Source organism: Epinephelus lanceolatus, chromosome 4 (genome assembly GCF_041903045.1).
Source record: "Epinephelus lanceolatus isolate andai-2023 chromosome 4, ASM4190304v1, whole genome shotgun sequence".
Taxonomy (NCBI): domain Eukaryota; kingdom Metazoa; phylum Chordata; class Actinopteri; order Perciformes; family Serranidae; genus Epinephelus; species Epinephelus lanceolatus.
Genome location: NC_135737.1, coordinates 48,504,671 through 48,527,563, shown reverse-complemented (window position 1 = coordinate 48,527,563; position 22,893 = coordinate 48,504,671). Strand labels below are relative to the sequence as shown.

The window sequence follows — 22,893 nt, the reverse complement described above, 5'->3', positions numbered from 1 at the left end:
GAGGACGAGGCGGCCACAGTTTTTAGATCCAGGCGCTGCAGCTGCTCTCCACCCACTGCAAGACCCAGGGCATGATGGGAAACGCCTGGTTCTCACCCGATCTAACAGCTGATTGGTTCAGATATTGACTCAACAAGATGACGTTTTATATGAAGTCTTAATTTTTGTTGAATTTCAGAGATACATTTCCACAGGTCTCCATCTCATCTAAACCCTCCTCCCACCTCCCTCGCTGCTGCCTTCAGGACGTCAGGAGTTGGATGAGCAGGAACTTTCTCAAGCTCAACGGCAGCAAAACTGAGATTCTGCTCATTGGCTCCAAACACACCCTGGCCAAAGTCCAAAGCACCCACGTCCCACACATCATCACTGATAACTTCTCTGCACCCTTCTCCACCCACGCCAAGAGCCTCAGTGTTGTCCTGGACAGCACTCTCTCATTCGAACATTACCCAGACTGCTTTCTTCCACCTCCACAACATTTCCAGGCCCCGCCCATCACCCTGTACTGGACTGACTACAAGAACCTTCAGCTCACCATCACAGCCCTCCAGAGTCCAGCCCCCACCTATCTCTCCGACCTCCTCCAGGAGTACGCCCCCTCCTGCTCCCTGCGCTCCTTCTCTGCTGGTCTCCTGACCATCCCCACCTCACGCCTCAGCACCATGGATGCTTTCAGCTGCGCCGACTCCAGGCGCTGGAACTCTCTACCTCCACACATCCGACAGTCCGATAGCAACATCCTTCAAATCCCACCTCAGAGCCACCTGTTCAAATTGGATTATTCACTTTAACAAGGACTGAAACTCTGAGATTACAGGAGACAAAGATTCAGGAAATAACTGGTCTGTACTTTATTGATCGACAGTCTGATACACAGTGTTTATGAGGACGCTGAACCTCAGAGATTAAAACTATATTAACATGAGTGTCTTCGTACTGAATCAGTCCAGAGTCTGTCCCACCTCCTCATCCCGACCGCCTTTCATTGAGACGGACGTGAAATAAAAATCAGGTGTTCTCCTGTTTCTTGTGGCACAGTTCAGGAGTCAGGAGACCAGCTCCGTCCTCACTTTGTCCTCTACTGACACTCAGAGACCTTTAAACCAGCGCTACATCTCACATCGTCTCTTCTTTGTGTCACTTTGTTTTAACAGAGAGCCAAAGTAGATTTCAGTGTTCACATGTAGACCAACTTCACAGCTACACGCCAACTTTGGCCTAAAGGTTGGGTCCTAAACGCCGCAGGCTGCCACTCAGATCTCCTCCTCCTCCTGCTCTTCCTCCTGGTCTACCTCTCAGCGCTGATCTTGTACCGCAGGACAAAGTAAGCGATGAGCCTCAGAGAGAAGAAGAAGATGCCAAGGACGATGAAGTCCAGGTAGAGTTTGGCGTCCAGCATGTCCAGCTCCTTCAGGATGGCTTCGGACTTTTGGAAGTGACAGGTGTCGTCCTCGTCGCAGTGCAGATCCTCTCGGTCCAGGCTGTAGATGGCCAGAATGACGCCCTCGAAGCCGTACCTGAAACACAACACAGGGAGTGGTTTTATAATCAGCTAGATACATCGGACTACTGCTAGTAGGATTCATTATTATTTCTGATGCTTCAGACGAGGAGACCTGCAGGTAAATATCAAAGTTATGGAAGTACTCTGTGATACTCTGTACTCTGAGTATAATTCTAATGTACTTGTACTTTACTTTAGTATTCCTTGTTTGTGCTACTTCACACTTGTACGGATCAGTCAGTCCATCCATCCATCCATTTTCATCTTGTTATCCAGGGCCAAGTCTCAGGGGGCAGCAGGCTGAGCAAAGCACCCCAGACGTCTCTCTCCTCCCAAAAAATGCTTCCCAGCTCCTCCTGGAGGACCCCGAGACGTTCCCAGACCAGATGAGATCTATAATCCTTCCAGTGTGTTCTGGGTCTGCCCCGGGGCCTCCTACCAGCTGGACCAGGAGGATCCTGATCAGATGTTGAACCACCTCAACATGAAGGAGCAGCGGCTCTACTCCGAGTTAGACCTTGATGAAACAGTATATTCGGACTTTGAGCACCTCTCCTGGTATGGGGACACCGAGGTCCCCCCTGGAGCCAGACCTGGGGGGGGGGGCCTTAGGCCATGGGGCCTGGTCAGGCCGAGCCTGAATAAATGACAGGGAGACATCACCCTGTGGGCCCACCACCTGCAGGGACAGGAATCAGAGTTCGGTGTGTTGTGTGCCAAGCAGCCCCGGGCATGCTGATCCCTGCCGTCGCGACCTGGCTCTGGGAACATGGTACTGAATAGTATCAGGTGAAAATAACCCGAGCATGAAGTAGAACTTAATCAAGCTGTGTAGGGGAACCGTAACCGTAGCCGTTCTCCAACAACGTTCTGCCAGGTTATCACGTTATGTGAAACGTCATAACAAGATAAATCATGTACTAAAAAATTCTCTGAAGGAAGGATGTGGTAGAATCCGAAGGATCTTTGGCACTGGAAGAGTCCTTCAGCAGATTCAATGACATAACCGCCCTGAATTTCAGCTGTTTAAGGATCCTTCTTTGACTTTGAGAAACAGTTAACGATGCTTTAAGGTGAAAATATCAGAGATTCTTCTTCTCTCTGCTGTAACTGTAAAACAGCGCCCCCACCTGACGTAGGAGATGTAGGACATCCACTGCAGGTACCAGGGGATGGTGTCGAAGCTGACGAAGAACCCGGAGAACAACAGGACAGGGATCGCTGTGACCGGACCCACAAACGTCGCCACCTGCAGGAGACAAACAAACACACCTGAGCGAACACACACACACACACACACACCTGTTGGTGAGGTCACACAGGTGAGTCTTCAGGTGAACTGACCTGCAGAGAGGTGGAGGCGGCTCCGATCAGCAGACCCAGACTCTGAGCCACCAAAGAGGTCAGAACTCCCAGAGACAGGAAGAGGAAGAAGCGTCCGGCGTCCGGAGGCTGAGCTGTCATCCAGTACACGATACTGCAGTACACCACCGGGAACACGACCTGTACAGGAGAGGGTCGCGGTATTCAGGGGTCAGTACCACGACCTGTACCACACACACTCTTCAGTCAGACGCTGCTGTCTGGAGAACACGTGTGTTTACCTGGAAGGGAACGTCCGCCATGGTTTTGGCGAGATAATACGCCTTCAGACTGTACCAGTAGTTCAGGTGCTCCCTCAGGAACACTCCCATCTCCAGAGGAACTGAGGCACAAACACACACATCAGATCACATCAAATTGAATTGAATCACATCAGCTAGTTCAAAAGCAGCTGCTGTGTGCACAGCACTGTCAGTCCTCATGGAATGGTGCAGCAGGTGATGGCAGGAAACATCAGACTGATAACAAATAAGCAGACACACCGCACACAAGAGGGCTGAACTGGTTTGTTCTTATGATTTAAAATTCACTTGAAATTATACAAACAATACGTTTTACCCATGGCTGGGCAAATCAAACCACACTGAATCGCATCAAGTTGAATCAGATCAAACCAAATTAAAACAAATTCAGCTGAATCTATGTTCCCTCATTCATTTCAATGTTTATTAAAATATTAATGATTGTCTTTAAACTATTTTCAGCTCTTTAACTTGACTTCTGTGTGATGACACAGAAAGTACTCACATCCTTTACTTTGGTATACAGTATTAATACCGCAGTGTGGACATACTTTGAGTCGTGCACACTCAGGTGTTCAGAGTCTTGAGTTTGTGTCTAAGGACTCACAGGTGAGCACTGTTGGCATCAGAGCAGCAAACATGAGGAACAACATGGAGAAGAAGAGGAACCCTGAGTTACTCAGAACCTTCTTGGCCTCGTTCCCAATGCCCAGGTACAACAGACCAATCAGGACGCCGATCCCGATGTGGGAGGAGATCCTCAGGTGAGTCAGCACCTGCTCGACCAATGAGAGCAGAGATTGGTTACTCTGTATCACAGATATATTCAGACGTGGAGACGTTTGTGCCGACCACAGGTACATTTGTACGTCATTAAGTAGCAGCTACATTTAAACAGCGCTGTGGTTGATCATGTTCAGGCTTCAGATAACCAGTTTGGAATGGGGCTGAAAAATCTGCTGATTTCACGAGTGACTCAAAATACTGACAAAATAAAATAATATCAAAATAAATAAATGTCTAAATTAATGAATAATGTCAAAATAAATCACTGACTTTATGTTGAAATAAGAAAATGAATGAATAAATAAAAAATAAATGTTGAAATAAAATAAATAAATGGATTTATACATAAATATAAACAAATTATATGATCTAAAAATAAAGTATATTTTAAATTTGTGTCAGAATAAATAAATAAATGTGAAAATGAAAATAAACAAATAAATAATAGAAAATCTCTAAATAAATTAAACAAATATTTATTAATAAATAAATGTCAAAATAAATAAAAATAATTATTCAATTTATATCAAAATAAATAGATAAATAAATGATTAAATAAATAACTTAATGTTAAAATAAATAAATGAAATAAAACAAATTCTTGAAGTGTTGTGATGGTATCGTGTGTGTGTGTGTGTGTGTGTGTGTGTGTGTCTCTCTCTCTCTCTGTCTCTCTCTCTCTGTGTCTGTGCTGCAGTATCTGTGTGCGTCCACCAGGTGTCGCTGTTTGTCCTCACCGAGTCTCTGAGGATGCTGAGGAAGGTTCTCCGGAACAGGATGGAGAACTGGGTCATACAGCTGGCTGAGAAACTGTGACACCCTTCAGACGACGAGCTCTCCTGACCGACCACAGAGGGACAGATACACATGTCAGGCGTCTCCTTTAATATGACATCACAGCTGTGTCATCAATAATCAATAACCTGCACTGGTTTATTACAAACCTCAGTTACAACATAAATATATATTTTACCTTTTTATAAATGTGTTTAATTGATCCACAGACTGTGTCACTGAATCACGACACATGATAACACATGTTCATGTTCTGGTGTCAAAGTATGTTTGGTTTATGTCTCAAACTTCAGTCCTGGAAAACCTTTTTTTAAACTTGATCCTTGAAACAACACTAAATGATTTTATTAAAACATGTTTCAGAGCTGACAGCGGCTGTGCTCACACTTAATCTCTCCTTCTGACTGTGTGAGATCAGAGCGTTGACGGAACGCTAAACGCCAGTTAAAGTTCCTCTGGTCACAGGAAGTGATGAGTTTTTGACTCGACGTCTCCGCGTCACGAACTTTGACATTTTTAAGCTAAAACAAAAACAAAACTTTCGAGGTGAGAAATGATCAACGCAGCGACAGAATGTTGGTTCAGATCAGATCGACGGCGGCGTCAGAGACTCCTCAACTCTGATTGGTTGTTTTAGTGACTCCTGTAATCAGAAGCACTGTGATGATGTCACTGAGAGCCGTGTGAGTACGGAGACCAGCTGCAGCTTTAAACCTGTCGAACACTCTGTTTGTGAATGCGTGGAAATGATGACATCATGAAGGATTCACAAACACGTTAAGAACACGTGAAGGGAGCACAGTCATCACTGCACAGTTCTTTGTCCTTTGACTAATGAGAGCCAGTTAATTAATGATGCGTCAGCTGTCTGTCCTGCAGCATGTCCTTGCTCTCTGTTGAGAAAACAATTTCATCCTTGAAGATAAAAGTGAGAACTTTGTAAAGTCAGCCGCCCCGTTTCATCATCAACACGTAGCTGATCTTCAGACGATGGAACTGATGTACTTAAATTTGCTCTCAGCGTGACAGATGCTGAATGAATTTGGCCGGATAAAATGAGACGCTCTGAGACGTCACCTTGACGAACACCTTTCACTCTAAACTGAATGTTGTGTAGAAAATAAATCAGAAACAAGATGAACATAAATCTGAGTCAGAAAGTTTTAAACGCCAAATTACAGTTTGCATTTGTGTGAAATCTGGTCATGATTAGTTTGAATGAATGAATTCTTGAGTTATGGCCGAAAACATGTTTTGTGAGGTCACACTGACCTTTGACCTTTGACAAAATTCTAATCAGTTCATTCAAGTCAAACTGGACGTTTGTGCCAAATGTGAAGAAATTCCCTCACAGTGTTTTTGAGATATTATGTTCCTGAGAAATGGATGTACGGACGGACACAGAGACAGATGGACACAGACGGACGCAGAGACAGATGGACACAGAGACAGATGGACACAGAGACAGATGGACACAGAGACGGACGGACACAGACACAGAGACAGACGGACACAGAGACAGATGGACACAGAGACGGACGGACACAGACACAGAGACAGACGGACACAGAGACAGATGGACACAGACACAGAGACAGACAGACACAGACGGACAGACAGAGAGACAGACAGACACAGACGGACACAGAGACGGACAGACACAGAGACAGACGGACACAGAGACGGATGGACACAGACGGACACAGAGACGGACAGACAGAGAGACAGACAGACACAGAAACAGATGGACACAGACGGACACAGAGACAGAGACAGACAGACACAGAGACAGACAGACACAGACACAGATGGACACAGACGGACACAGAGACGGACAGACAGAGAGACAGACAGACACAGACACAGATGGACACAGACGGACACAGAGACGGACAGACACAGAGACAGACAGACACAGACACAGATGGACACAGACGGACACAGAGACAGACAGACACAGACGGACGGACACAGACACAGATGGACAGACAGAGAGACAGACAGACGGACACAGAGACAGACGGACACAGAGACAGACGGACACAGACGGACACAGAGACAGACTGACACAGAGACAGACGGACAGACAGAGAGACAGACGGACACAGACACAGACGGACACAGAGACAGACGGACACAGACGGACACAGACGGACACAGAGACAGACGGACACAGAAACAGACGGACACAGAGACAGACGGACACAGACACAGACGGACACAGACGGACACAGAGACAGACGGACACAGACACAGACGGACACAGAGACAGACGGACACAGAGACAGACGGACACAGACGGACACAGAGACAGACGGACACAGAGACAGACGGACACAGACGGACACAGAGACAGACGGACGGACACAGACGGACACAGACGGACACAGACACAGACGGACACAGAGACGGACGGACACAGACACAGACGGACACAGAGACAGACGGACACAGAGACAGACGGACACAGACGGACACAGAGACAGACGGACGGACACAGACGGACACAGACGGACACAGACACAGACGGACACAGAGACAGACGGACACAGAGACAGACGGACACAGACGGACACAGAGACAGACGGACGGACACAGACGGACACAGACGGACACAGACACAGACGGACACAGACGGACACAGAGACAGACGGACACAGAGACAGACGGACACAGAGACAGACGGACACAGACACAGACGGACACAGACGGACACAGAGACAGACGGACACAGACACAGACGGACACAGAGACAGACGGACACAGAGACAGACGGACACAGACGGACACAGAGACAGACGGACACAGAGACGGACGGACACAGACACAGACGGACACAGAGACAGACGGACACAGACGGACACAGAGACAGACGGACACAGACGGACACAGACGGACACAGACGGACACAGACACAGACGGACACAGACGGACACAGAGACAGACGGACACAGAGACAGACGGACACAGACACAGACGGACACAGACGGACACAGAGACAGACGGACACAGACACAGACGGACACAGAGACAGACGGACACAGAGACAGACGGACACAGACGGACACAGAGACAGACGGACACAGAGACAGACAGACACAGACGGACACAGAGACGGACGGACACAGACACAGACGGACACAGAGACAGACGGACAAAGACACAGACGGACACAGACGGACACAGACGGACACAGACGGACACAGACACAGACGGACACAGAGACAGACGGACACAGACACAGACGGACACAGACGGACACAGAGACAGACGGACACAGAGACAGACGGACACAAGACGGACGGACACAGAGACAGACGGACACAGAGACAGACGGACACAGAGACGGACGGACACAGAGACAGACGGACACAGAGACAGACGGACACAGAGACGGACGGACACAGAGACAGACGGACACAGACACAGACGGACACAGACGGACACAGAGACAGACGGACACAGACACAGACGGACACAGAGACAGACGGACGGACACAGACACAGATGGACACAGACGGACACAGAGACAGACGGACACAGAGACAGACGGACACAGACACAGACGGACACAGACGGACACAGAGACGGACGGACACAGAGACAGACGGACACAGAGACGGACGGACACAGAGACAGACGGACACAGAGACAGACGGACACAGAGACAGACGGACACAGAGACGGACGGACACAGAGACAGACGGACACAGAGACAGACGGACACAGAGACGGACGGACACAGACACAGACGGACACAGACGGACACAGAGACAGACGGAAACAGGGACAGACGGACACAGACACAGACGGACACAGAGACGGACGGACACAGAGACAGACGGACACAGACACAGACGGACACAGACGGACACAGAGACAGACGGACACAGAGACGGACGGACACAGAGACGGACGGACACAGAGACAGACGGACACAGAGACGGACGGACACAGAGACAGACGGACACAGACACAGACGGACACAGACGGACACAGAGACAGACGGACACAGACACAGACGGACACAGAGACAGACGGACGGACACAGACACAGATGGACACAGACGGACACAGAGACAGACGGACACAGAGACAGACGGACACAGACACAGACGGACACAGACGGACACAGAGACGGACGGACACAGAGACAGACGGACACAGAGACAGACGGACACAGAGACAGACGGACACAGAGACGGACGGACACAGAGACAGACGGACACAGAGACGGACGGACACAGACACAGACGGACACAGACGGACACAGACACAGACGGACACAGACGGACACAGAGACAGACGGAAACAGGGACAGACGGACACAGACACAGACGGACACAGAGACGGACGGACACTGAGACAGACGGACACAGACACAGATGGACAGACAGAGAGACAGACAGACGGACACAGAGACGGACGGACACAGAGACGGACAGACCAACTGAGATAGACTGAGTCCAAGCGCAGCAGTGCGCACCGCATGTCATGTGACGAGGACCGACCACTCACAGCTGACAGACATCGTTCCTCAGTAAACATCAGTGTGTGATAAATATGGAGGGAAGCTGGTCATGTCAGTGCAGAGCTGTCAGAGCGTCTCATCTGTCCCACTGACAGACAGGAAGTAGATCAGCTGTGACCTCAGGGATTCAGGTAAACAGGCCGTGATACGTTGCTGGTGATGGTTGCTTAGCAACCACTGACGCAGCCTGGCACAGAGAGGGCGCCAGAGTAGCACCTCGTGTGTGTTCACCTCGTCCGTGCGCTGCCACAGGAGCGGGTGGAGGTTAGTGTCTCCGTTCAGTTCGGTCTGAGGATCCTTCTCACACTTCCTGTCCTGCACCGCCTTCACCAGTCGCACCATCTGGTCTCCGTATTCTCCAGACGCCACCTCCATCACTAAAAACGCACACACACACACACACACACGTACTTTAACTACACACTCCATGTACTTGTACTTTGCCATAGTACTTCCAGTCTCAGAGGGAGAGAACTCTCCGATCAGACCTCAGTGTGATGTCACAGCGTCTACAGAGGTCAGTACTCTTTGAGTATTCATGTATACAAGTAATCAGCAGTAAAACCTCAAGTGTTTCCCTCTGAGGTAGAAACATAAAGTAACTGAGTACATAAAGTAACTGAGTACTCTAAGTTCCCCTGCAGACAGGTTTTTAACCACAGATAAAAATGTGTGTATTAATAAGTTGTGTTCAGTGAAGAGTCCGTTCTCTGTTTCTGTGACCTCGAGTTTCAGACTGGACTCTGATTGGCTCCAGACTACGTGTGATGTCATAAATCCTGCAGCTACGTCGGGTGTTAAAGTCAGATTCAAGGTGAAACACAGAAACTGTCATCGCTCAGGAGACGAGTGTGAAAACAAAGATCTGAAACGTCACTGTGACGCAACAGGAAACAGAAACATCATGACCTCACAAAGGTCACCACAAAGGTCACCACAAAGGTCACCACACAGGGACTACAGAGACACACAGGGACTACAGAGACACACAGGGACTACAGAGACACACAGGGACTACAGAGATCTGTAGGGTCTTACCGAAGTCAGCCGGGTTGTGGTAGGTGGGGCAGTTGAGTCCCAGGTCTCTCAGGTAGGGAACCAGACTGGAGACTTTACCTCTGTAGACACACTGACCCTGACTCAGGACGTAAAGCTGCAACACAGAGACAACACCACCCACATCCTTTACTGCAGTGACACCAATAATCCTTGTATGTAGTTGAAGTGGTAAAAGTGAAAGTATGTGGCAGTGAAAAGTTTCCTGGTGTATCTGAGGACCTTGTCAAAGAGTTCAAACAGTTTGGCGCTGGGCTGGTGGATGGTGCAGATGACGGTTCGTCCTCCCTGAGCCAGAGCCTTCAACAGAGAGACCACCTGGAAACAGGACGAGCTGTCCAGACCGCTGAGACACAGAGACACACTTTAATGTTTTATCTCATCTGTTCTATCACATTAGTGAGTACAGAGTTTCTGATCCAGTCTCTGAAAGACTTTTGCCCTTTTTGCAGGACATGTTTTTTTTCTCCCTGTTTTTAATATTTTTATATATTAATTTTTAAATTTCAGCCATGGCCATTCTCAATCAGGTGCTCTGCAGAGCGTCACGTCTCTATGACCTGCCGTCATGGACAGTCAAGTAACCATAGTGTTTGTCCTCAGCTTGATATTCTTTGTCTCTGTCATGAAATTAAATCACTGTTAAATCATCTTAATACAGGCCGAGCCGAGACAGACGCCGAAATGCTTTCCCACCTCCATGTGTCTTTTTTAACCAAAACTCAATTTGAAATAAAGTCTACATCTCCCACGTCACGTCTCTGATAATTAATCAAACAGAAATGACATGCATTTTGGGGCTGTGGAGCTTAAAGAGGGGAGGAGAGGAGGAGAGGAGGAGGAGAGGAGGAGGAGAGGGGAGGAGAGGAGGAGAGGAGGAGAGGAGGAGGAGAGGGGAGGAGAGGAGGAGAGGAGGAGCGCGTTGGTTTGTTATTGTATTCATTCAGAGAACAGCACTTTACAGGTTTGGAGTCACGATTTTAAGAAATCTAATCTTAAATTTAAATGTGCTAAATGCCAACCAATACATCTAAATGTGTTTCATTTCTAATATTTTCTCATGTTTAACTCAAGTGTTTCAAAGACATCTGTGTATTGTGAACATAACGGAGCACAAAACGAAATAAAATTGTATTTTCTTATAACACACAACATTTATGTGTGATTTATTTCAAAGTGTCTGACAGGAGTGTGACGATAAATCCAGACTCCACCCTGCCTCCTGATGGAGGTTTTACAGAAACAAAACTTCCGTCAGTGTTTGTAGTAACGTTAGTCTCGTAGCCCCTAGAGCAGATAGAGAATATCTGAGGCGGAGCAGATGGAGAGAATCAGGACACACCTGCTGTGAGTGAGGAGGACAGGTAAAGACTCTGAGCTCTGACAGCAGCCAGGTCAGATTTATTTATAGAGAATGCCGAGTCACAGAAGGTTTTACAGTCCGATCCTGAAACGCTGGACTCAGATCAGGAAAAACTCGGCTGAAGTGGGTCAATCTGACCGAGCGACAGAAACAGAGCTGCTGCAACAAACAGTCACCTTGTTTTCTACCACAGGAACTAAATCAGGAGGAAACCTGGAAACACTTTGGGAGGGTTATTAAATATGTGTGTGTGTGTGTGTGTGTGTGTGTGTGTGTGTGTGTGTGTCGGACCTGGTGGGTTCATCAAAGAACATGACTGGTGGATTGTTGACAAGCTCCAGAGCGATGGCCAGTCTCTTCCTCTGACCCCCCGACAGGTGGGACGTCCTAGTTTTAGCACAGTTCAGTAAACCCAGAGCCATCAGGATCTCCCGTACCTGAACACACACACACACACACACACACACACACACACAGTCACCATTAAAGGGACAGTTGCAGTGGGGTAGTATGAGATACTTCTCCACAGTCAGTGTATCATCTTCAGTAGAGTCAGTTTGGAGAAGCAGGCAGCACACTGTAAAAACCAGTCCATCCATGACACAGGATTTGACTGTAACGTCTACACAGATGCCCCGAATTGTCAAGAGAAGAGCGCCTCTTTCGTCAGACAGCGATTTCCAACCGGGAACTGAAGCTGACACCAGGCTCCACTGACAAAAACAGTCAGTCCAGCTAGCTAAACAACCCAACCGCCAGAACAAATGGTGGCATTGACCACAGATATTATATTTGTAGGTTATTATGCAGCACATATGTTAAACTATGTTTCAGCAGTGTTGTTTAACATGTTGTGAGGTTGAGGCACAAAAACCTCTCAGTTACAATCAGGAAACGATCACGATTTCGCTTTGAATACTCGTGTGGGGGCACAACCCTCTGGAAACACAGTGATGACTTGCTTAAACACAATCGGTTTAGTATTTTGTTGGTGTTGAACAGTGCTCATCTCTCCGAGGTGTCACACCATCCACCATCCCTCCACCTCCTGATGACGCAGTCAGCTCATATACTATGTCACTTTAGAAACGCTGATATGAGACCTCTGAAACATAGCAATGTAACATATCTGTGGTTTGCAGGAACGTACAATGCCAACATTTTCCTCTGGCAACTGGGCGGAGCTGCTGATTTACCACGGCCCCCATCAGTTTGTTAGTTTGTGTTACCGTGTGACTCCAGTGAACTAACCGTGTAAAAACAGATGTTTTCCTGCTGACCCTGTGCAAACTGGAGGACGTGTTGACTGACATCTCCTGTAGGCAACACACTGACTGTGGACCAGTACCTCGTACAACCCCACTTCTAAAATATCAGAGCCATCCCTTGAACCTCTGAGACCCATATGTAACCAGGAAGTAGTCTGTGGTCAAAACCTCACCATCTCTCTGCGGGCCTCCACCTTCTCCTGCAGCTTCAGGTTGGCTGAAACCTGCAGAGACAAGATTCATGAAAACCTGCAGAAAACATCCAGAAACTCTGTTTAAATCTTTCCTGGCAGAATTAAACTAAAGTAGAAACCCGGCAGGACTGCTGATGAACACGTTAGTAGACAGAACATGAAACTAGTTTGATGGTTGAGGTCGTTTTTCCTGTTAAATCATTTCATGGTTCAGGTTCACAAACTTTTCCTTTGAATAATGTTTATTGTATAAACACACTGCTCAAAAAATAAAGGAACACTTAAATCACTGATGAGATCTGGATGAAGGAATTATTTGAGTATAAAATCTTTGCTGATGTATGTTGTATAATTAGTTGAGAACAAAATGACATAACAACGGTCGGTGGAAACCAAAATCATCAACATCTGGGCACGCTCCCATCCTCCCAGACCTGATCTGTGGCGGATTCACTGATACATAATGTCCCATAGGTGCTCAGCTGGATTTAGGTCAGGGGAACGAGAGGACCAGTCAATGACATCACTGCCTTCATCATCCAGGAACTGTCTACACACTCTGGACACATGAGGCTGGGTCCTGCACCAGGAGGAACCCAGGGCCCTCTGCACCAGGAGGAACCCAGGGCCCTCTGCACCAGGAGGAACCCAGGACCCACTGCACCAGGAGGAACCCAGGGCCCTCTGCACCAGGAGGAACCCAGGACCCACTGCACCAGGAGGAACCCAGGGCCCTCTGCACCAGGAGGAACCCAGGGCCCTCTGCACCAGGAGGAACCCAGGGCCCACTGCACCAGGAGGAACCCAGGGCCCACTGCACCAGGAGGAACCCAGGGCCCTCTGCACCAGGAGGAACCCAGGGCCCACTGCACCAGGAGGAACCCAGGGCCCTCTGCACCAGGAGGAACCCAGGGCCCTCTGCACCAGGAGGAACCCAGGGCCCACTGCACCAGGAGGAACCCAGGGCCCACTGCACCAGGAGGAATCCAGGGCCCTCTGCACCAGCATAAGGTCTGACAGTCACTCTGAGGATTTCATCCTGGTACCTAACAGCAGTCAGGGTACTGTTGGCTCTGACATGGAGGTCTGTGTGACCCTCCAAGGATCTGCCTCCCCAAACCATCACTGACTCACCGCCAAACCGGTCATGCTGGATGATGTCACAGGCAGCATAACGTTCACCACGGCGTCTCCAGACTCTTTCACGCCTGTCACATGTGCTCAGTGTGAACCTGCTCTCATCTGTGAAGAGAACGGCCAGTTCTGGTGTTCTCTGGTGAATGATGGAGCTGCACGGTGCTGGACTGTGAGCACAGGTCCCACTAGAGGACGTGGGGCCCTCATGCCACCCTCATGGAGTCTGTTTCTGACAGTGTGGTCAGAAACATGCACACCTGACTGATATGCCTGAAGTTTTGCTGACTTCCTGTTAGACTGTGACCTTTAATTGTTCCCTTCAGGTTTTGAGCAGTGTGGTTAAATATTTACTGAAGCAACATTTTACTAAGCACAACTTTTACTGTAACACTGTAGTGTCAGTACTTGTACTGCAGTGTGAGTACTTCCTGTACCATCATGGCCTCCTGTACGGTGAGGTGAGGCAGCAGCATGTCGTCCTGCATGATGTAACAGGAAACCTTCCTGAAGGAGCGCAGGTCTCTGGGCTGACTGTTGATTAGGATCTCTCCCTTCATCCCCGTCTCTCTGGACACACACAGAAATATACATGTTAGAGAAACACACGCTGACTCTAGATGATGCAGGTGTGTGACAGTGTTAAATGTGAGCACTGTTAGTGTTCTGCCACCAGAGGGCGCTCTAACACCTCTCATGGTTTCTCTGTGTTACTGACGACTCAGTGATTCTGAGCTGCTCAGACGGACATACAGCATTTCATGCACTGCTGAGTCACTGGTCGCTGCTCTTAGATCAATGCAGTGAAGTGTAAAGGACAATTATGTTCAAGTACCAAAATAAATAAATAAATAAACATCTTCTTTACCTTCTTTAATAAAAACTGAACAAATATTGTGCAGGTCTGTGCACAACCTTTTCAAGTTTTCTGAAATTGAATGTTTAAATATACAAATCAGACATTATATTGCTTCCATAATATTTTCAGACTCGTGGAAAGAAAACGTCCAAAACACACATTTAGGTTTATTTACGTCAAACTGTTTCAGATTAGTTGTTTGTATAAATGTGATTACTGGAGGTATGAAGCGGACTGAGTCTGTCCTGCTGACAGATTCAGCTCTTACAGTTTTCTGTCAGAAAAGTACTAATGAACTTTTTGTTATCAAAACATAAACTAGCTCTGATGTTGAGTTTATTGTTCCTGAGTACTTACACTGACTGCAGCTGTTCAGAGTGAAACATGTTCGTCACCTCAAAGTACAAAAACTTCCTGCTGTGTCAGAGTTAATTACTATTTATATTTAATATTTATTTATTTAATGACATGAATCTGATTTCTCTATGTTTCTGAATATAAATAAAAGACTAAGTTTGTTATATTTAGAATTTATTTTTCATTTCCTCCTGTTAATGTTTATCTTTTATGTTTTGTATAAACTGACACTTTATGATTTGAAGCTACAGATGAATCACCTTCCTCTCAGGATCAGACCGTCGTTGTAAAGTCCCATTAAAATCAACATTCACAGTGTCAGACAGCAGAGCGGGACCCACCTGTACCCGGCCAGAATATTCATGAGGGTGGACTTCCCGGCTCCGGAGGGCCCCATGATGGCCACCAGGTCCCCGCTGGTGAATTTCCCAGAGATCCCTTTGAGCAGAGTTTTGTAACCTGAGACAGAACAGAAACAATCAGTCTGCAGGTTCCCAGCCGCTCTGAGGACAGCTCTTTGTCCTCCAGTCCTCCAACCACGACTCAGGTTTCACCTCAGTTTGGACGTTTTTCTTTTTCACATCAATCTGACACCCAAAAAACCCGAGCTACCCCCATACACACCTGAACACACCTGAACTCTGTCACAACTTTGTCCCATTCAGTCCTCTCTGAGGACAAAGTGTCCAGATGTTTGGACAGCTGACAGTGAGTTTTATCTGACACAGATTGATGTCCAACAGATTGGGGACAAAATGAAACAACTGACTGAGGCCTCTGATTTTTAAACAGCAGGAAACTAAAAGTACAGAAACATAATTCATATAAATCAGATGTGAAACAAACAGACTGCCTTTAGAGAGAAAGTTCATAAACCTCCTGTTTGACTCAAGATTGTTCACTACTGTCAGAGTGAAAGATTCATTTAATAAATACTTTAGATTTGATCACTTCATACTCATTCATTCACTCATTCACTCACTCAGTGACTGAATGAGTGAATGAATAAGTCACACACTCAGGGACTAACGCATTCATTAACTGACACACATTCACTCACTCACTGATTCATTCATCTAGTCACAAAACACCTCTGTGACATTTCATCACATTCATCAAAGAAATGGGGTCCCACTGAGGATGATGATGATGATAATGATGAAGAAGGAGACGATAACAGTAATCAAGATGGTGATGAGAGTGACAGTAACAATACATATTGTACTTCAGTAATGCTACACTCTGTACTGTAGTAATAATACACTCTGTCCTGTATTAATAATACACTCTGTACTGCAGTAATAATACACTCTGTACTGCAGTAATAATACACTCTGTACTGCAGTAATAATAATACACTCTGTACTGTAGTAATAATACACTCTGTACTGCATTAATAATACACTCTGTACTGCAGTAATAATAATACACTCTGTACTGTAGTAATAATACACTCTGTACTGCAGTAATAATAATACACTCTGTACTGTAGTAATAATACACTCTGTACTGCAGTAATAATAATACACTCTGTACTGTAGTAATAATACACTCTGTCCTGCAGTAATAATAATACACTCTGTACTGTAGTAATAATACTCTGTACTGCAGTAAAAATACACTTTGTACTGCAGTAATAATAATACACTCTGTCCTGCAGTAATAATACACTCTGTACTGCAGTAATAATACACTCTGTACTGCAGTAATAATAATACACTCTGTACTGTAGAAATAATACACTCTGTCCTGCAGTAATAATAATACACTCTGTACTGTAGTAATAATACACTCTGTACTGCAGTAATAATGATACACTCTGTACTGTAGTAATAATACTCTGTACTGCAGTAAAAATACACTCTGTACTGCAGTAATAATACACTCTGTAATGCAGTAATTATAATACACTCTGTACTGCAGTAATAATACACTCTGTCCTGCAGTAATAATAATACATTCTGTACTGTAGTAATAATACTCTGTACTGCAGTAATAATACACTATGTACTGCAGTAATAATACACTCTGTAATGCAGTAATAATAATAATACACTCTGTACTGCAGTAATAATACACTCTGTCCTGCAGTAATAATAATACACTCTGTACTGAAGTAATAATACACTCTGTCCTGCAGTAATAATAATACATTCTGTACTGTAGTAATAATACTCTGTACTTCAGTAATAATACACTATGTACTGCAGTAATAATACACTCTGTAATGCAGTAATAATAATAATACACTCTGTACTGCAGTAATAATACACTCTGTCCTGCAGTAATAATAATACACTCTGTACTGTAGTAATAATACACTCTGTCCTGCAGTAATAATACATTCTGTACTGTAGTAATAATACACTCTGTACTGCAGTAATAATACACTCTGTCCTGCAGTAATAATATACTCTGTACTATAGTAATAATACACTCTGTACTGCAGTAATAATACACTCTGTACTGTAGTAATAATACACTCTGTCCTGCAGTAATAATACACTCTGTAATGCAGTAATAATAATATACTCTGTACTGTAGTAATAATACACTCTGTACTGCAGTAATAATACACTCTGTAATGCAGTAATAATAATATACTCTGTACTGTAGTAATAATACACTCTGTACTGCAGTAATAATAATATACTCTGTACTGCAGTAATAATACACTCTGTACTGCAGTAATAATACACTCTGTAATGCAGTAATAATAATATACTCTGTACTGCAGTAATAATACACTCTGTAATGCAGTAATAATAATATACTCTGTACTGCAGTAATAATACACTCTGTAATGCAGTAATAATAATATACTCTGTACTGCAGTAATAATACACTCTGTACTGCAGTAATAATACACTCTGTAATGCAGTAATAATAATATACTCTGTACTGTAGTAATAATACACTCTGTACTGCAGTAATAATACACTCTGTAATGCAGTAATAATAATATACTCTGTACTGCAGTAATAATACACTCTGTACTGCAGTAATAATACACTCTGTAATGCAGTAATAATAATATACTCTGTACTGCAGTAATAATACACTCTGTACTGCAGTAATAATACACTCTGTAATGCAGTAATAATAATATACTCTGTACTGTAGAAATAATACACTCTGTACTGCAGTAATAATACACTCTGTGCTGCAGTAATGATAATACACTCTGTACTGTAGTAATAATACACTCTGTCCTGCAGTAGTAATAATACACTTTGTACTGCAGTAATAATACACTCTGTCCTGCAGTAGTAATAATACACTCTGTACTGCAGTAATAATACACTCTGTACTGCAGTAATAATACACTCTGTACTGTAGTAATAATAATACACTCTGTACTGCAGTAATAATACACTCTGTACTGTAGTAATAATAATACACTCTGTCCTGCGGTAGTAATAATACACTCTGTACTGTAGTAATAATACACTCTGTCCTGCAGTAATAATACATTCTGTACTGTAGTAATAATACACTCTGTACTGCAGTAATAATACACTCTGTCCTGCAGTAATAATATACTCTGTACTATAGTAATAATACACTCTGTACTGCAGTAATAATACACTCTGTAATGCAGTAATAATAATACATTCTGTACTGTAGTAATAATACACTCTGTACTGCAGTAATAATACACTCTGTGATGCAGTAATGATAATACACTCTGTACTGTAGTAATAATACACTCTGTCCTGCAGTAGTAATTATACACTTTGTACTGCAGTAATAATACACTCTGTCCTGCAGTAGTAATAATACACTCTGTACTGCAGTAATAATACACTCTGTACTGTAGTAATAATAATACACTCTGTACTGCAGTAATAATACACTCTGTACTGTAGTAATAATAATACACTCTGTCCTGCGGTAGTAATAATACACTCTGTACTGCAGTAATAATACACTCTGTCCTGCAGTAATAATAATACACTCTGTCCTGCTGTAGTAATAATACACTCTGTACTGCAGTAATAATACACTCTGTCCTGCAGTAAAAATAACACACTCTGTACTGTAGTAATAATACATTCTGTACTGTAGTAATAATACACTCTGTACTGTAGTAATAATACACTATGCCCTGCAGTAAAAATAATACACTCTGTACTGTAGTAATAATACATTCTGTACTGTAGTAATAATACACTCTGTCCTGCAGTAATAATAATACACTCTGTCCTGCGGTAGTAATAATACACTCTGTACTGCAGTAATAATACACTCTGTCCTGCAGTAAAAATAATACACTCTGTACTGTAGTAATAATACATTCTGTACTGTAGTAATAATACACTCTGTACTGCAGTAATAATACACTCTGTACTGTAGTAATAATACACTCTGTCTTGCAGTAAAAATAATACACTCTGTACTGTACTAATAATACACTCTGTACTACAGTAATAATACACTCTGTAATGCAGTAATAATAATACACTCTGTACTGTAGTAATAATACACTCTGTACTGCAGTAATAATACACTCTGTACTGTAGTAATAATACACTCTGTCCTGCAGTAATAATAATACATTCTGTACTGTAGTAATAATACACTCTGTACTGCAGTAATAATACACTCTGTCCTGCAGTAATAATAATACACTCTGTACTGTAGTAATAATACACTCTGTCCTGCAGTAATAATACACTCTGTACTGTAGTAATAATACACTCTGTCCTGTAGTAATAATACACTCTGTCCTGCAGTAATAATAATACACTCTGTCCTGCAGTAATAATACACTATGTACTGCAGTAATAATACACTCTGTCCTGCAGTAATAATAATACACTCTGTACTGAAGTAATAATACACTCTGTACTGCAGTAATAATACATTCTGTCCTGCAGTGATAATAAATTCTGTACTGCAGTAATGATACACTCTGTCCTGCAGTGATAATACATTCTGTACTGTAGTAATAATACACTCTGTACTGCAGTAATAATACACTCTGTACTGCAGTAATAATACACTCTGTACTATAGTAATAATACACTCTGTCCTATAGTAATAATACACTCTGTACTGCAGTAATAATACACTCTGTAATGCAGTAATAATAATAATACACTCTGTACTGTAGTAATAATACAATCTGTACTGCAGTAATAATACACTCTGTACTGTAGTAATAATACACTCTGTCCTGCAGTAATAATAATACATTCTGTACTGTAGTAATAATACACTCTGTACTGCAGTAATAATACACTCTGTCCTGCAGTAATAATAATACACTCTGTACTGTAGTAATAATACACTCTGTCCTGCAGTAATAATACACTCTGTACTGTAGTAATAATACACTCTGTCCTGTAGTAATAATACACTCTGTCCTGCAGTAGTAATAATACACTCTGTACTGCAGTAATAATACACTCTGTACTGCAGTAATAATACACTCTGTACTGTAGTAATAATAATACACTCTGTACTGCAGTAATAATACACTCTGTACTGTAGTAATAATAATACACTCTGTCCTGCGGTAGTAATAATACACTCTGTACTGTAGTAATAATACACTCTGTCCTGCAGTAATAATACATTCTGTACTGTAGTAATAATACACTCTGTACTGCAGTAATAATACACTCTGTCCTGCAGTAATAATATACTCTGTACTATAGTAATAATACACTCTGTACTGCAGTAATAATACACTCTGTAATGCAGTAATAATAATACATTCTGTACTGTAGTAATAATACACTCTGTACTGCAGTAATAATACACTCTGTGATGGAGTAATGATAATACACTCTGTACTGTAGTAATAATACACTCTGTCCTGCAGTAGTAATAATACACTTTGTACTGCAGTAATAATACACTCTGTCCTGCAGTAGTAATAATACACTCTGTACTGCAGTAATAATACACTCTGTACTGTAGTAATAATAATACACTCTGTACTGCAGTAATAATACACTCTGTACTGTAGTAATAATAATACACTCTGTCCTGCGGTAGTAATAATACACTCTGTACTGCAGTAATAATACACTCTGTCCTGCAGTAATAATAATACACTCTGTCCTGCGGTAGTAATAATACACTCTGTACTGCAGTAATAATACACTCTGTCCTGCAGTAAAAATAACACACTCTGTACTGTAGTAATAATACATTCTGTACTGTAGTAATAATACACTCTGTACTGTAGTAATAATACACTCTGTCCTGCAGTAAAAATAATACACTCTGTACTGTAGTAATAATACATTCTGTACTGTAGTAATAATACACTCTGTCCTGCAGTAATAATAATACACTCTGTCCTGCGGTAGTAATAATACACTCTGTACTGCATTAATAATACACTCTGTCCTGCAGTAAAAATAATACACTCTGTACTGTAGTAATAATACATTCTGTACTGTAGTAATAATACACTCTGTACTGCAGTAATAATACACTCTGTACTGTAGTAATAATACACTCTGTACTGTAGTAATAATACACTCTGTCCTGCAGTAATAATAATACATTCTGTACTGTAGTAATAATACACTCTGTACTGCAGTAATAATACACTCTGTCCTGCAGTAATAATACACTCTGTCTTGCAGTAAAAATAATACACTCTGTACTGTACTAATAATACACTCTGTACTACAGTAATAATACACTCTGTAATGCAGTAATAATAATACACTCTGTACTGTAGTAATAATACACTCTGTACTGCAGTAATAATACACTCTGTCCTGCTGTAGTAATAATACACTCTGTACTGCAGTAATAATACACTCTGTCCTGCAGTAAAAATAACACACTCTGTACTGTAGTAATAATACATTCTGTACTGTAGTAATAATACACTCTGTACTGTAGTAATAATACACTATGCCCTGCAGTAAAAATAATACACTCTGTACTGTAGTAATAATACATTCTGTACTGTAGTAATAATACACTCTGTCCTGCAGTAATAATAATACACTCTGTCCTGCGGTAGTAATAATACACTCTGTACTGCAGTAATAATACACTCTGTCCTGCAGTAAAAATAATACACTCTGTACTGTAGTAATAATACATTCTGTACTGTAGTAATAATACACTCTGTACTGCAGTAATAATACACTCTGTACTGTAGTAATAATACACTCTGTCTTGCAGTAAAAATAATACACTCTGTACTGTACTAATAATACACTCTGTACTACAGTAATAATACACTCTGTAATGCAGTAATAATAATACACTCTGTACTGTAGTAATAATACACTCTGTACTGCAGTAATAATACACTCTGTACTGTAGTAATAATACACTCTGTCCTGCAGTAATAATAATACATTCTGTACTGTAGTAATAATACACTCTGTACTGCAGTAATAATACACTCTGTCCTGCAGTAATAATAATACACTCTGTAC

At 43.4% G+C, this 22,893-nt stretch overlaps 1 protein-coding gene across 1 annotated transcript in view; it reads right to left on the bottom strand.

Annotated features, from left to right (window-relative positions):
- Window positions 1-830: 830 nt before the first annotated feature.
- abcg1 (ATP-binding cassette, sub-family G (WHITE), member 1) overlaps window positions 831-22,893 on the bottom strand; it is a 42,143-nt gene continuing 20,080 nt past the window's right edge. The window contains exons 3-15 of the mRNA XM_033630576.2: window positions 15,817-15,934; window positions 14,697-14,829; window positions 13,105-13,155; window positions 11,955-12,100; window positions 10,523-10,646; window positions 10,283-10,397; window positions 9,476-9,621; window positions 4,656-4,757; window positions 3,740-3,908; window positions 3,112-3,212; window positions 2,852-3,010; window positions 2,638-2,756; window positions 831-1,520 (exon numbers count right to left, since the gene is read on the bottom strand). Of these exons, the coding sequence (XP_033486467.1) occupies window positions 1,292-1,520; window positions 2,638-2,756; window positions 2,852-3,010; window positions 3,112-3,212; window positions 3,740-3,908; window positions 4,656-4,757; window positions 9,476-9,621; window positions 10,283-10,397; window positions 10,523-10,646; window positions 11,955-12,100; window positions 13,105-13,155; window positions 14,697-14,829; window positions 15,817-15,934 (1,712 nt within the window). The 3' untranslated portion in view covers window positions 831-1,291. The remainder of the gene's footprint in view (window positions 1,521-2,637; window positions 2,757-2,851; window positions 3,011-3,111; window positions 3,213-3,739; window positions 3,909-4,655; window positions 4,758-9,475; window positions 9,622-10,282; window positions 10,398-10,522; window positions 10,647-11,954; window positions 12,101-13,104; window positions 13,156-14,696; window positions 14,830-15,816; window positions 15,935-22,893) is intronic.